This window comes from Anabrus simplex, chromosome 3, assembly GCF_040414725.1.
Source record: "Anabrus simplex isolate iqAnaSimp1 chromosome 3, ASM4041472v1, whole genome shotgun sequence".
Classification (NCBI taxonomy): Eukaryota; Metazoa; Arthropoda; class Insecta; order Orthoptera; family Tettigoniidae; genus Anabrus; species Anabrus simplex.
The window spans coordinates 157,350,963-157,366,968 of record NC_090267.1 but is presented as its reverse complement, the minus strand read 5'-3'; the positions used below and the strand labels follow the sequence as shown (position 1 = coordinate 157,366,968).

Genomic DNA, 16,006 nt, shown 5'->3' with positions numbered 1-16,006 from the left:
TCAGCTTAACGTTGGGCCTGCAGCCCGGGTATTGAACTTCATGTTTTAAAGCATTAGTATGCACCCTTATAGCCGCTTTCTTGCTCTAAGTTCAACTCCAAGATGAAGAGGTTAACGCCTAGTCAATGTAACGTTAGGCCTAATCGAACTTCATGTCTAGAAGCATACGTATGAAGCCCTATAGCCGCTTTCTTGTTCCAAATTCAACTCTAATTCTCAGGAGGTTAACGCGTTCTCAGCGTAACGTTGGGCCTGCAGCCCGGGTATCGAACTTCATGTCTAGAAGCATACGTATAAGGCCTTATAGCCGCTATCTTGTTCCAAATTCAACTCTAATTTCAAGGAGGTTAAGTCAGGTTAACGCCGCTTAGGCAGCGTAACGTTAGACCTGCAGCCCAGGTATCGAACTTCATGTTTAAAAGCAAACGTATGAAGCCTTACATCCACCATCTTGTTCCATATTCAACTCCAACTCTTAAGAGGTTAACGCGTAGTCTGCGTAACGTTAGCCTTGCAGCCCGGGTATTGAACTTAAAGTCTAAAAGCAAACGTGTGGAGCCTTATAGCCGCTATCTTGTTCCACGTCCAACTCCAAGTCTTAAGAGGTTAATGCGTGGTCATCGTAACGTTAGGCCCGCGTATCGAACTTGAAGTTTAAAAGCGTACGTATGAAGTCTTATAGCCACTAGCTTGCCTCGGGGGCCTTGGCCCTAGGAAGACTATCTTGCGCATTACTCCCTAGGCCGTCTCCTTAAGTCCTATGTCTCTCCTAAACGAGCTTTCTCTATAGGAACCTATGTATAGCCGCTACCTTACTTCAGGGGCCCCAGCAACTTCCTTAAATCCTCGCATAAAAGGTAACGTCGAGAATGGTATCTACATACCCTGTAAGGTTATGCTCTTCTAAGATGACGTTGGGAAGGGCATCTAGTTGTAAAAACTAATGTCTTACATAGAGTGTGCGGATTTTTAAATCCTCGGTATTCAACGGTAGGAGGCCGGCGCGCTGCCGACTGAGCTATAGAGGCATATAACAATGCGAATTGAATTAATCACTCCTAGACGTGACTTAAAGCCTTTGTCGATAGCCATAAAAGGTAGTTTTACGTGGTTTCCTATTTTCACATCAGACAAAAATACTGTAGGGCTGTTCTTTCAAGCCTCATGTTATCAGCTCCTGTTGTTTTCATCAGGCAATTACCAAGACTATATCTTAATTATGACTAACGGGCAAAATACTAGAGCTAGCATGGCTGGGGTTCGATCCCCAGCTCTGCTATCAAATTTGAAAAGTAGTATGAGGCGTAGAACTGCGTCTACTCAGCCACGGTGCGAACTGACATATGTAGGTTTTACGGTCGGATGCCTTTCACTGTTATTGTTGTCTAATTACTATACTGTGTTTTGTCATGATTAGTAGTGTAATGTGTTGTCTCATTGTAAAAAGGAGTGTGTTGGAACAAACAAAAACACCCACAGTCTCCAAGCCAGAAGAAATATTGATTTTAATTTTAATATTGTAAGGGTGGTTTCGCCGTACTGCTCGATGCAGCAAGGCAGAGCACAGGAAGTACTGATCAAAGCAGCAAGCACTGTGTGCTGTGCTGTGATTAAGAGAGACGAACATTTCTTAACAACACATTGCCGATATTACATTCATAATTTTAAAACATAAATAAATCCTGTTATTATTTTCATACATGTAAGTCCTTATGCTACTATAAAGAAAATATTAAAAAATGTGAACGAAATGTAGAAGAAGGGGATAGTTCATTCGTACATTCGTAACAGCCCGATCGCACATTCTATTTGTGTACTGTAGTATGAAAATGTGAAACCGCAGAAAGCTATTGCGTGTGCTGGGGATAGTTCATTCGTAACTTTTATTTGCGTAGAGTGAAAATGTAAAACCATGGACGGAAGTACAACTATACATCCATCTTCTATTATCATTAATAGTAGTGATTATTGTTTGGAGAGGAATTACAACTGTGCACCTATCCTCTTATTAACATTAATAGTAGTAGTGATTATTGTTTTAAGAATGGTATCCTCTGCACGATGTTTTTTCTCAGTTTATTCATTCATGCAATACGATATTCAATTACGTTTTAAAGTAAGTACTGTGATGCGTGTTCACGTTCGAGCTTACAGCTTGTGTGCGCATGTGTACATCTATCCTCTATTAACCCGCCATCGGTATCGTTGTCCGCACTTACGCGAGAGGTAGCGTGTATAGGGGCTACCTAACATCGGCTTGGTATATGATTTTAGTTCTTATACGAGCTCTTCTCGGCAGTTTGAATAAATTACACTAGTATTTGGTTATTTAGTATATATATTTACATATTTGTATATATCCACAATTGTTTATTACCTAAATACTTGCTACTAAAATTTCGACTCGTACACTGTTTTCGTTCTTTTAGAAGGTAATTATAATTTTGTTTTAACAGACTGGTTTTATGTTAACTATTTATATAAATTTACATAACTATTACTAAATATTATGAAAAGTAACAAAAATCCTTGGCATTACAAATACATATTACAGTACAAAAGAAATGTTAACATGATTTGTAAACCTCATTATTTTGTATCATTGTCCTCTTCACTCATTTCTTTCAACTTCTTGCGAAAAACATTCACTGCATACCACTTTTGTTAGTCCCGTGTGCTCTTTGCACATTGAGCGTTTGCACGCATCACAGCGAGCTGACGTAAATCGTTTTTTTCGAACTGGGAGTAGGCACATCTTGGTTTCCGCCCAGGAACGTCTGAAAATATATACAGTAAACACCATAGCTTTTTTTGGTAATGATTATACACAAGTTTTACAAAGTGTTCAATAGATACTTGTAAAAATGTAGAAGTGAGAACTGTTAGCAATACTTACCTGGGGCTATTGGTGTCGCATTTCTGACGGGAATTTCTTGTCCTAAGATATTTTTGATGGAATTGCTGAGACCAATTGACAAAACATCGACTAAAGCACGTCTCAACAGATGTGGCTTTACGATTTCCAGGGCAAGATTCTTCAATCCAACTCAAAATAAGAGATTCACTAGGTCTATTAGCCATTATAATTTCACTGTGATACTGTTTACTAAAACATTACACCAGCACGGAATGCTCAAAAACTGTGACGCCAAAGGTATCGAGGCTAGAATGCTCCTAACACTGACTGTGACGCGACCGGTATCGTAGCGAGGCGCGGATTAACACTCCAGACAGAACGCACTTCCCCCACTCCTCCACGTGATACGTGTGCGTGAATCATCGCATAACGAAGGAAAACATGTGAATCATAAACTCATTTGAGAATACTTGGAGTCTGAAAAGTTTGAGTCTTAAACCAAAAAACTTTTCTTAATAAGGAATGATTTTGTTAGGGGCTACCTAACAACGATACCGATGGCGGGTTAATAACGGTAGTGATTTTTGTTTTCTTCAAAGGTAAGTGTATGTATATTTTCTTCAGTATAATGCATGATTAAAATGTGAGCCTTTGTTAAAATTACAGACACTGTAAGGAATCGAACCCAAGACTTCTGTGACTAATGGCCAGAATGCTAACCCATTTAGCCATTGAGCCGCCCTAATAATATCAATATAACGGTGTGCTGTTATCGCAAGGCAGAAAAGTTTTTTCGATTATCTCTATGTGATGTGAACATTACAGCAGACATATAAAAGTCTCCAGTGTTCAAGTCTATAAGATCTAAATGTTGCAATCAAAAATTCAGTGTTCTAATCATTTTAAGAAAGTGATGTAAGAGACATCTATAAGGCTGCCGCCTGAGCTATAGAGCCACATAATAATGTGAATTGATCTGTATCCTCATGCCTGTCGTTCACTTCCCGTTCATTCGATTTATAGGTGGTCAGAGATGTTTTTTGTATCCCCTGCATGTCGTAAGTAGTGAATAAATGGGGAAAATGTTTTTATATGCAGCAGCGAAATTGTAATTATGATTTCTGTTTTATTCAATATTTTTTATGACTATGTTCGATTGGAGATAGTTCATTCGTAACAGCACGATCACACCTCCTATTTGCGTAGAGTGAAAATGTGAAACCACGGACGGAAGTACAATCAAATATCCATCTTCTATTATCAGTAATAGTAGTAATTATTGTTTTAAGAGGAAGTACAACTGTAAATCCATCCTCTTATTAACAATAATGGTAGTAGTGATTATTGTTTTAAGAATAGTATCCTCTGCCTGATGTGCTGGAGACAGTTCATTCGTAACTTTTATCTGTGTAGAGTGAAAATGTGAAACCACGGACGGAAGTAAATTACATATCCATCTTCTATTATCATTCATAGTAGTAATTATTGTTTTAAGAGGAAGTACAACTGTACATCCAAACTCTTATTAACATTAAAATTAGTAGTGATTATTTTTTTTTTAATAGTATCCTCTGAATGATGTTAATTCTGCGTTTCTTTATTCTTACAATATAACATTCAATTACGTGTTAAAGTAAGTGATGTGATGCGTGTTCAGTAGTAGTGAAAATAATGTTACAAAATAATAATCGTATTTCTTTGCTTATGGCTTGTGTGCGCTAATCCACTCTTAACGTAAATAGTAGTGGTATTGATTATTGTTTTAAGAGGAAGCACAATTGTACATCCATCCTCTATTAACATTAATAGTAGTAGTGATTATTGTTTTAAGAGGAAGTACAACTGCACATCCACCCTCTATTAACATTAATAGTAGTAGTGATTATTGTTTTAAGAGGAAGTACAACTGTATATCGATCCTCTATTTACATTAATAGTGGTAGTGCATAATATCCCTTACCTGTCGTTCATTCTCCGTTTATAACCAGGACAAAGATTTTTTCATGGTATCCCCTGCTAAGTAGTGACTAAAAGCATAAAATCTTTTTGTTTTTATCTGGATTGTGGTAGTGATTATTGTTTTAAGAGGAAGTACAACTGTACACCAATCACACTTCTATTCCTCTTCCATTTTCTTTCTAATTATTTTATATAAAAACTAGATTAGGATTATGTTACAAAATAAACCAAAAATATAAAATCCATCACCTCCTCCTTATCGAACCCTCTACATTCATCCTGCGCTCCCTTCTCTCTTTTGTTCGTTAAAAAGAGATAAATAGAAAAATGTAAGTAAGAAAATTGCATAAAATCAATGCACACGTCTTAACCGGAGGTGAAAAAGGACAAGAGGGCATCTCTACTACATGCTCACAAGTTTAATGACATAACAATAACGTAAGAATACCAGGTATGAGAACTGTGTTAGACAAGAGCACGTGGTCTGAGCACGTAGAGTGTAGGTAGACACTTCGTCTGTAAGGTTAGCCTTGGTTTTTTTCAAACAACACACCTGTCAAAAGCACGTGGAGTGAGGTTAGCCTTACTCTCTTTTTCAAAATCCCCGTCTCACGCCTGTCAAAAGCATGTGGAATTAGGTTATGTCCCGTTAAGATAACAGGTGTGAGGTGAGGATCGTTCACTTTCTTCAAAATCCACGCTTCACGCCTCTCAAACGCAAGTAGAATGAGGTCAAGCCGCATCAAAATGATAGGTGTGAAGTCAGCCTTGCTTTCTTTTTCAAAATCCCCGCCTCGCAACTGTCAAAAGCAGGTGGAATGAGGTTAAGAGAAGAATTTGACTTTGATGTGTTCAGATACTCTGGTTTTTGGTCGATTTGCTAGTTTCTGTATGGATGTATGCGTTCAAGGATTTGGTTACTAGAAAGGTATCCAAAACAAATCTGGACAAGTTTCATTTCAGCATCAGGTAAAGTAAAATCGTATAATGCTTTTATTTATATCAATGATTTCACAACCATTTTACAGATTTGTAACATCGTGGATCCAAGCTCTAAATGCAGAGATTTTCACAAATAGCTGATACGTAGCAGCTGAAGGGCAGGTCGTTATTTCTGTGCTGATGGTTGCTAGTGCTGCCAATTTACCATTGACAACCATTAGTGCTCCTTCGTCATACTGAAAAAGTACAAATAATTACATTTTATCCACAGCATATTTTACTATGCAACACTCACAAATGTTTGGTGTATTGGCGATTATCACACAGAATAATAGCAAGAATATCAGCAATGAGTAGAAATAGTTAAGTAAATAGACCTTTATTTATCTGGTTCGTTACTATCCCCTAGCATTACGAGTTAACTTGTTCAGTGCTTCTTCGTTCTTCCCGATACATCTTCATTGTCTCGCTCATCCGTTTCTCCCTGTTTCCATGATCTGAATATTGTTTATAGTGTCAGTCCATTTGTGACCTTCTAGCAGTGTCCCGTGGCTGGATCTATAATGTACTGCCGTCCGTGGATTTCTTCCAATTATATTGATTGTCTTCCAATCCTCCTTGACTTTCTTCATCCAGTCATTTTCAGTTAAGCATGAGGCGTTCCATATCATCTTGGTCAACCTGTTGTCGTCCATCCTCATCAGGTGTCCCAAGAATCTCAACCTTCTTTTCCGCAACACACTCGTAATTGATCCTATGATCTTATCATCATGTTTGCCCATTGTTGGACGCACTAGTAGATGGTCGACTGTTAAATGTGCTCTTGTCTTATCGTAAGGATAAAGTAGATAACACGTATTGAAATTTGATTAATTTTATGTGTGTGTGTGATCCATTTGGTTATATGTATATATGTTTCATCTGTACATTTCTTTCTTTGTGTTTTAACAACTAGGGTCTAGGATGCTCTGTGGTAAGTACTCATAATCCTTCAGAAGGTATCCAATACTTCCTGACTTCCTTCATACAGTTAATGAGAGTAATGTAAATCAGGGTGTAATGGGCATATGTGGAAATATTTTGCTAGTCGGTAAAGAAAAATACAGTTCAGAACATATGCTAAGTATGTTTTACCTTGCCCCTTAGTTTCCCTGTTAATGAGCCAAATATTTCAGAAACTGATATTTTTTGAATGCCCCTTGTAAGAAACGGCGGTTATGTCATACTGTTCTCGTGTAGTGGAGTTATGTGTTAAAGTAGAAGAGCAGATTATAGGGGTTGTTGAACCTGTTTGCCATCACTCGCCAACGCATGTCGCTGTGCTCTTCCCCTAAACGCTTGGCAAGTAGGGAGGGTGTACCAGACCACCTGCTGTACTCGAGAGCCGGTCTAGGGTGCTCTGTGAGAAGTACACGTAATCCTTAAGGAGGTATCCACACTTTTGCCTTCTCATGTTGCCGCCAAGTGCTAATTTGCACTCGTTTACGTACATGTCTATGTCGAATATCCGTACCGTCATATACATGCGAGTCAAGTGTTGTGCAGTTGTGTGTGATTTATAAGACGTCAATTGCATTACTCCGTGATCCAATCTGACAAACATTAAAGGAAATTGTTCATGAGTTAATGAACAGTGGACGCACCATTTCAGTGTTATTGTGTCAGTCTACGTAGAAATTCTGACAATAGACTATGCGGGTTGTCTATGCTATTTTCATAATGGTCTCTGGCACTGAAAGGGAGGTGGACACAGAAAAAATTCTATCTGTAGATTCAGTGAAGTTGTTATTAATGACACAAATTTCAAAGACCTTAGTTGCATCCATGTGAAAATGCAGGAAGAGTAAAGAGCTACTTTAAAAGTGTCGCGAGGTATTCGTAATAGAAGGGTTATTATTGGACAGTAAGTGAGATAGGTAAAACGAAGACTGTAATTGATCCGTATAATTTGAGCTTTCGTAATAATAATGATACTATTACTAATAATGATGATAAAATATGGTTTTACGTTCAGCGTACTACTTTTTACGGTTTTTGCTACGGTAAATGCTAGTAAATCTCCAGACACGAAACTAACGTATTTGAGCACCCTCAAATACCACCGAAATAAGTCGTGTTCGAACTTGCTAAGTTGGGGTCAGGAGGCCAGCGCTCTATCGTTCGAGCTACTCGCCCAGCATAGCAAATTGGTACTAAGGTCAAGGGCGGGCAGCTATGAGCTTGCATTCGGGAGGCAGTGGGTTTGAACTCCAATTTCGGCAGCCCTAAAGACGGCTTTCCGTGTTTTCCCATTTTAACGTGCGGAAAATCCATACTTGAGATCCATAGTTGAGAGGTGTTTCCTGGGCAGAACATTCTTGACGAGTTGTCAATTATTATTATTATTATTATTATTATTATTATTATTATTATTATTATTATTATTATTATTACTGAGCATCCGTGGTTCAGGTGGCAGTGCGCACGCCTCTCATCGCCGGTTTCTGTGGTTGAAATCCCCATCAATCCATATGAGATTTGTGCTGGACAAAGTGGAGGTAGGGCAGGTTTTTCTCCGGACTCCGATTTTTCCAGTAATCTTTCATACCAGCAACACTCGCCGAAATCATTTCATTTCATCCGTCAGTCATTAATCAACGAGCCAGAGGAGTCTGACAGGCTTCGGCAGCCGCGACAATTCATATCCTCGCCCCTAGATGGAGTCTTCATTCATAGCATTCCGGACGCGGTCGAATGACTGGAAATAGGCTGTAGATGTTCTTTTCAGTATTAACATTATTACTATTATTAGTAGGGCCTATTATTACAAATGACTTCGCTCCATTGATTCATCCCGAAATGTACTCTTGCTGTTTACTTTAAATGTGCACTTTTCGATCTCAACACACAGTTAACTTAACGTATACCAATCGGAAGAGGAAACGGACGCGCAGCTCTTACACAAGCAACCCGAGTGACATTACATTCAGCGATCGCGCGTGAACAAGTGAATGCGGCACTGCATATAGTCTCCACTAACTACCCCATTGTCATCGCTGGCATGTTGTTGCTGGTTGTCTTTCAGTCTCGAGAGAGTTATAGAGCCAAAGAAGGGAAGAATATCCTGGATGTGGTGCTGTTAAAACCAGATGAGCTATATAGAGAAACCGCAGTAATAGATGGAATTAGCGATCACGAATCTGCTTTTGTCGTAGTTATAAAAAGAGGTGGTATGTTCTTAAAAGTAGGACTATTAGGCAGTACCATATGGCTGATGAAACAGGCATGAGGGAGAATTTAAAAAGTAACTGTATTCGGTGGAAGACGGTAAATAAAAGTATAAAAAGACTATGGGAAGGGTTTAAAGCAATTGCTGAGGGAGTTCAAAACAGGTTTGTACCTCTAAAGGTTGTAAGGAATGGTAAAGACCCACTATATTATAAAAGAGACTAACAAAGAGGTGCAGGTTGGAAATAAATAGATTTATAAATGGCAGTGGAAGTAAAGAGAAATTGAAGGAACTTACTAGAAAATTGAATCTAACAAAGAAATCAGCTAAGGATAACATGGTGGCAAGCATAATTGGCAATCATACAAATTTTAGTGCAAAATTGAAGGGTATATATAGGTACTTTAAGGCAGAAACAGGTTCCAAGAAGGACATCCCAGAAATCGTTAATGAACAAGGGGACTGTGTATGTGAGGATACCCAAAAGGCAGAAGTATGTAGTGGGCAGTATGTAAAGGTCGTTGGTATCAAGGATAATGTCCAAATAGGAGAGGTGACTAATATTAAATATTAAAATTTACCAATGTTAACAACGACGTTTACAGTTAGATACAAAAGTTGAAAACTAGAAAAGCAGCAGGAATTGATGAGATTTCTGGTGATTCTAAAACAATGGGTTGGGATATAGTACCTTACCTGGAGTATCTACTTACTGGATTATTATTTGCATGAAGGAGCTACACCAAATGAATGGTTAGAGTTTACAGTAGCCCCTGTGTATAAATGAAAGGGTGGTAGACACAAAGCTGAAAATTGCAGGCCAGTCAGTTTGACATGCATTCCATGTAAGCTTTAGGAAAGCATTCTTTCTCGCCGTAAGACATGTCTGTGTCGGTGCGACGTAAAGCAAATAGCAAAAAAAAAAGCATTCTTTCTGATTATATTAGACATGTTTGCGAAATTAATAAATGGTTCGATAGAAGGTAGTTCGGCTTTAGGAGAGGTTATTCCACTGAAGCTCAACTTGTAGGATTCCAGCAAGATATAGCAGGTATCCTGGATTCACCTGTATTACGATTCACCTGTCTGGTAAGGCATTTGATAGGGCGGATCATAGGAGAATCAAGGCAAAAATGAGTGCAACTGGACTAGACAAAAGAGTGACTGAAGAGGTGGATATATTTATAGAAAATAGAACTCAGAAAATTAGTAGGTGGAGCTTCATGTGACCCTGTAATAATTAAGAGGGGAATTCCTGAGGGCAGTATTATTGCACGTTTATATTTTCTTATATATAAATTATATGACTGAGTAGAGAAGTGGAATCACAGGTAACGGTTTTGGCAAATGATGTTATTCTGTATAGAGGAGATTGTGAGCAACTGCAAAATGACCTCGATAATGTTGTGAGATGGACGGTAGGCAATTGTAAAATGACAAATGGGATTAAAAGTCAGGTTGTGAGTTTCATAAATAGGAAAATTCCTCTCAATTTTAATTACTGTGTTTATGGGGTGAAAGTTTCTTATGGCGAGCATTGGAAGTACCTAGGTGTTAATATAAGGAAGATCTTCATTGGGGTAATCACATAAATGGCATTGTACATAAAGGGTGCAGATATCTGCACATGGATATGTGGATATTTAGGGGTTGTAGTAAGGATGTAAAAGAGAGGGCATTTAAGTCTCTGGTAAGACCCAAACTAGAGTATGGTTCCAGTGTATGGGACCCTCACGAGGATTAATTAATTTAAGAACTGGGAAAAATGCAGAGGAAAGCAGCTTGATTTGTTCTGAGTGATTTCCAACAGAAGAGTGGCGTTACACAAATGTTGCCAAGTTTGAGCTCGGAAGACTTGGGCGAAAGGAGACGAGTGGCTGGACTAAGTGGTATGTTCCGAGCTGTCAGTGGAGGGATGGCGTGGGATGACATTAGTAGACGAATAAGTGATGTTTTTGAGAGAAAGAAAGATCACAATCTATATAAAGTAACTTAGGGAGATCCCGACATGAGGGAGAACTCGATACTTTTAAGCTTAGCGCTACTGGTAACAACAGTACTGCACATGTCAAACTTGCAACTACATTTACTAGAGCCGTATGGTTTTGTGCTCATGGTCATCTATTAGCTGAAGATTATCACTATAAATACAAGGCATATGAATAGTTGAAAGTGAGTAAGTAAGTGATATATGATTTAAAAGTAACTTGCTATAATATGATGAGTAGGTTGTGTAACGACATAGGTAGATATGTGATAAGATAATGTTTGAGGTTAGGCGCACACAGCAAGTTTCGGAGAAGCGGTCATGTCATTTCCAAATCGCCAAACCTTCTGCTTGGTAAGTGTTGCGACCTCTTGCCTGCCAATGAACCTCGGGGAGATCTAGACACGACAAGCTGGGAGATCTCCCTAAATCTCTGAACCGGGATACATTTTTGAGGACAGGGTTTAAGGGTGCGTTAATACTACAGTTTAGTAGAAGTAATAAATGATGACAATATAGAGTATTAGGATATTTATAATATTTTAGTAATGCGATATTTTTATTAAAATGTTTGTATTGTTTTGTTAAGTTAAACGCAAATTACGAAGGTTGGAGACTGATGATAAAGTAGAAGTTCGCATTAATAGTTTTGCATCCAAATGGGTATAGGTGGAGGATGCCACGGAAATATGTGTAGAAAGGTCTGCTTGGACAATGCAATGCAGAAAATATGGCTACTGATATTAAGGAAGTGAAAGAAAATGGAACTCCTTTGGCAAGAGCTGTGAAGTATTTCAGTGTTCCAAGGAATACACTCAGATCCAGAATACTATCTGGTATATCTACCGATAGAAAACTGGAAAACGGAGCAACAATTGACAAAGCTATTGAGGACCTGTTAGTCAACCATCTTTTTCATCTCGATTCTAAAGAGTTTGGACGAACAGTGACCGACTTACGAGAACTGGCTTTTAGGTTCACTCAAAGGAATGGTGTTAAGAAGCATATCTAGAAAACAAAAGGCATGGTTGTATATGATTGGGTTTTTTAAGAGCCTGGTACTATTTTCAATGCCAATGAAACTGGTGTTCAGTCGTATTTAAGGCAGGGAAGATTATTAGTGAAAAATGAAAGAAAAACGTGTTTCACATCACCACGGCAGAAAAGGAATCCGCGGTAACAGTAATGGTGTGTGGAAATGCTATTGGATATGGTATATCACCCTTTGTTATAACGAAAGGGGTAAGGCAAGGAGACACTCAAAATGAATGCCCAGTGGATCAGTTGTTAAAATGTCCGAATCAGAAAATACGACCACTGAGATATTTTCATTATTCCTTGATAACTTAAACCGTTACAAACCTCGGGTCAGAATTCGGTTGATAATCGACGGACACTCAACGCATTGCAAAGATCCGGATGTGCTTGATAATGCATCAGCTTTATGAATAGAGATGTGTTGCTTTCCCCGCTCACCGCTGCCAGCCGCTAGATGTGTCTAACTTCGAGAGCTTCAAACGTTTTTACAATGAGACCACCAGGAACTGTGTTCGCGCACATCCGGGAAAAGGGATCACTAAGGACAATTTTGGAGATCTTCTAAAGCTGGCATGGGACAAATCGCAACGCAGGAAAATTTTACCGGCGGATTTCGGAAATGTGGCATTTATCCGTACAATCCCGATATCCTCCATCCAAGACGACATTTTTAATATGACCTTGTGCTAGACGAAAACGGTTCAACTCATGTGCATGTTGGAGAAAGTATTACCGTAGAAGATAATACCAATAGTCCTCCTACATTATCACAGGAACATGAAGCTTCACCTGCATTAACACCTCTCAGTTGCCCAGTCCAAGAATTGTCTCCTGTTCCCATATTAAGACTCCCATCTGATAAAGGAAGGGGAAGAAGAGCGCAAGAATCCGGCACGGTGACTTCACAGGATAATCGGGGGAATTTAAAGAATAGGAAACGCGAAAATGAAAAGAATCCTTCAAATCGAAGGACAACAACGAGAACTCGGCGTGTGCAACGGGAAAGCTACTTTCTCAAGCAGTCTTCATTGTTCTGAGAATTACTGCGCAGTATATGACGACAACCCTAATAAGGCATGGCTCCAATGTAGATGGGAATGCAGGAAATTGTTCCACGAGATGTGTGTGGAAAACGGAAACGATGAACAGTTTATATGTACCCACTGTGTACAATAGTTGTGTAACTATTCGGAGGACTTACCTAGTGTCAGGTTCTCCCTAAGTGAGGGAAAACTGGACATTATTGCATCTTTTATTTATTTATTTGATAATTTAACATGTTACGAAATGTTATTTTTTGACATGAATAACCTAATAGAAAACATAAACTGTATACAAAATCACCAGGGAAATAATTGACATATTTTACAAATAAAGCATGATCAAAATTACAGGTTTTTGCTTAGCGTGTCGAGAAATCCCTAAATTAACTTATATTTATAAATGTCACTGTATGTATGTGTGTAAGTATTACGTCTCCTCCTAAACCATTACGGCGATTTCAAGAAAACTTGGTGCGTTTACGACTTAGTGTCAGGAGATAAACTGCATCAGCTTTATGAATAGAGATGTGTTGCTTTCCCCGCTCACCGCTGCCAGCCGCTAGATGTGTCTAACTTCGAGAGCTTGAAACGTTTTTACAATGATACCACCTTTGTAGTAAGGATGTAAAGGAGAGTGCATATAAGTCTCTGGTAAGACCCCAACTAGAGTATGGTTCCAGTGTATGGGACCCTCACCAGGATTACCTGATTCAAGAACTGGAAAAAATCCAAAGAAAAGCAGCTCGATTTGTTCTGGGTGATTTCTAACAAAAGAGTAGCGTTACAAAAATGTTGCAATGTTTGGGTTGGGTAGAAATGAGAGAAAGAAGAAGAGCTGCTCGACTAAGTGGTATGTTCCAAGCTGTCAGCGGAGAGATGGCGTGGAATGATATTAGTAGACGAATAGGTTTGAATGGCGTCTATAAAAGTAGGAAAGATCACAGTATGAAGATAAAGTTGGAATTCAAGAGGACAAACTGGGGCAAATATTCATTTATAGGAAGGGGAGTTAGGGATTGGAATACCTTACCAAGGGAGATGTTAAATAAATTTCCATTTTCTTTGAAATCATTTCGGAAAAGGCTAGGAAAGCAACAGATAGGGGATCTGCCACCTGGGCGACTGCCCTAAATGCAGATCAGTATTGATTGTTGATTGATTGATTGATTGAGTGGGGGTAAGACACCCGAAATACCCTTAGGGGCGGGGGAGGGCGAGGGTGTCCCATTTCAAATATTCGAAAATAGTGTCGAATGCATACTTTTCGGGGTCGCTGAGATGAATAGTGACACTTCGGAATTTTTCAAAGTCCAAGTTTAGCCCCCTTCAAGGTGGGGGGCGAGGGGGAATGATATATCAAAATAATTGAAAATAGTGCCGAATGCATTTCGGGGTCGCTGAGATGAATAGTGACACTCCGGATTTTTTAAAAGTCCCAAGTTCAGTCGCCTTTTGGTGGGGGACGAGGAGGGGAATGATATTTATAAAATTAATCGAAAATAGTTTCCAATCCATACTTTTCGGTGTCGCTGAGATGAAAAGTTACACTCTGGAATTTTTTAAAGTCAGAGTTCAGGCGCCTTTTGGTGGGGGACGAGGGGGGAATGATATTTTAAAAAAAAATCGAAAATAGTGTCCAATCCATACTTTTCCGTGTCGCTGGAATGAAAAGTGGCACTGCGGATTTTTCAAAGTTAAAGTTCAGACGCCTTCGGAGTGGGAGCGCGAGGGGGGAGTGATATATATAATGGAAAATAGTGTCCATTGTATACTTTTCAGTGTCGCTGAGGTGAAAAGTGACACGACGAATTTTTATCTCTTGGGTATGGTGGGCGAGGGGGTGTTAAAAATCGAAAATAATGTCGAATCCGCAGTTTCCGTGGCTGCTGAGGTAAATAGTAACACTCCAAAATTTGTTAAATTCCATATTCATCCCTCTGTGGTGTAGTAGCGAGGGGGGAGAGATATAAGAATAATCGAAAATAGTGTAGATCCAAAGTTTTGGGGGTTGCTGAGATGAAAAGTGACACTCCGGATTTTTAAAGTCTAAGTTCAGACCCCTTTGGCATAGATGAGAGAAATGGTGGAAAAGTACAATGCCCTAAATGACACAGATTATGAATGTATGGTGTTCCAATGTAGCTATCAATCAAAATTGATAAAAGTATGACTTAATATTCGAAAAATGTACTGGGGAGGGGGTAAGGGACCCATAGACCCGTGGGATAGGGGTGAAATGTAAACATAATCGAAAATGACCGAGATTATGGATGGTTGTGTGTATGTTTTAGCATAGCTCTCAATATAACTTGCTGCACAAATAAACTAGCCCCATAGTATATTCTGCAGATAGTACGGGATTCCTAACACTCCTAGGGGAAGGCTGGAAAGGGGTGAACCATAAAAATAATAGTTTCCGATATGAATGTAGCCTACAAACCATACTTTTTCGGATCATTGAGATGAATAGTGACACTCCACATGTTGTTTAAGTCCAAGATATTCCCCCAGTGACATGATGTGGTGGTGATAAGGGGTGAAAGTGGAAATGTCGAAAATTGCCGACATACCCTAGGAGAGGTGTGAAATTGAAAATGAATATAAAATTACCAATATTAATGTCGAGTACATACTTTTTACGGTCACCGACATGTATAGTGATACACAGGGTGTAGTTTAAGTCCAAGTTCATCGACCATAAGCATGAGGGAGAGAATGGGTAAAAAATAAATATAAAAAATGACGGAGATTTTGGATGTATAGCTGCCAGAACAGCTCTCAATCAAATTTAGTACGTATCCGAATTACTATCTCGACAAAAATACTGTCGGGTAAGACACCCCTAGCACGCCTAAGGGAGGGGTTTGCATGTAGCAATTCTAATCCATACATTTTGAGCTCGCTGAGATGCCGCATAGGGTGGTTGGAAGGAAGAAGAGAGAACATTACCTACATTACTTTTGAATCCACAG

General features: G+C 39.1%; 1 protein-coding gene across 1 annotated transcript in view; it reads right to left on the bottom strand.

Moving 5' to 3' along the window:
* Positions 1-5,786: 5,786 nt before the first annotated feature.
* The window catches only part of LOC136867132 (trypsin-5), a 130,812-nt gene continuing 120,592 nt past the window's right edge, over positions 5,787-16,006 (bottom strand). The window contains exon 7 of the mRNA XM_068227027.1: positions 5,787-5,994. Coding sequence (XP_068083128.1) covers positions 5,839-5,994 — 156 coding nt within the window. The 3' untranslated portion in view covers positions 5,787-5,838. The remainder of the gene's footprint in view (positions 5,995-16,006) is intronic.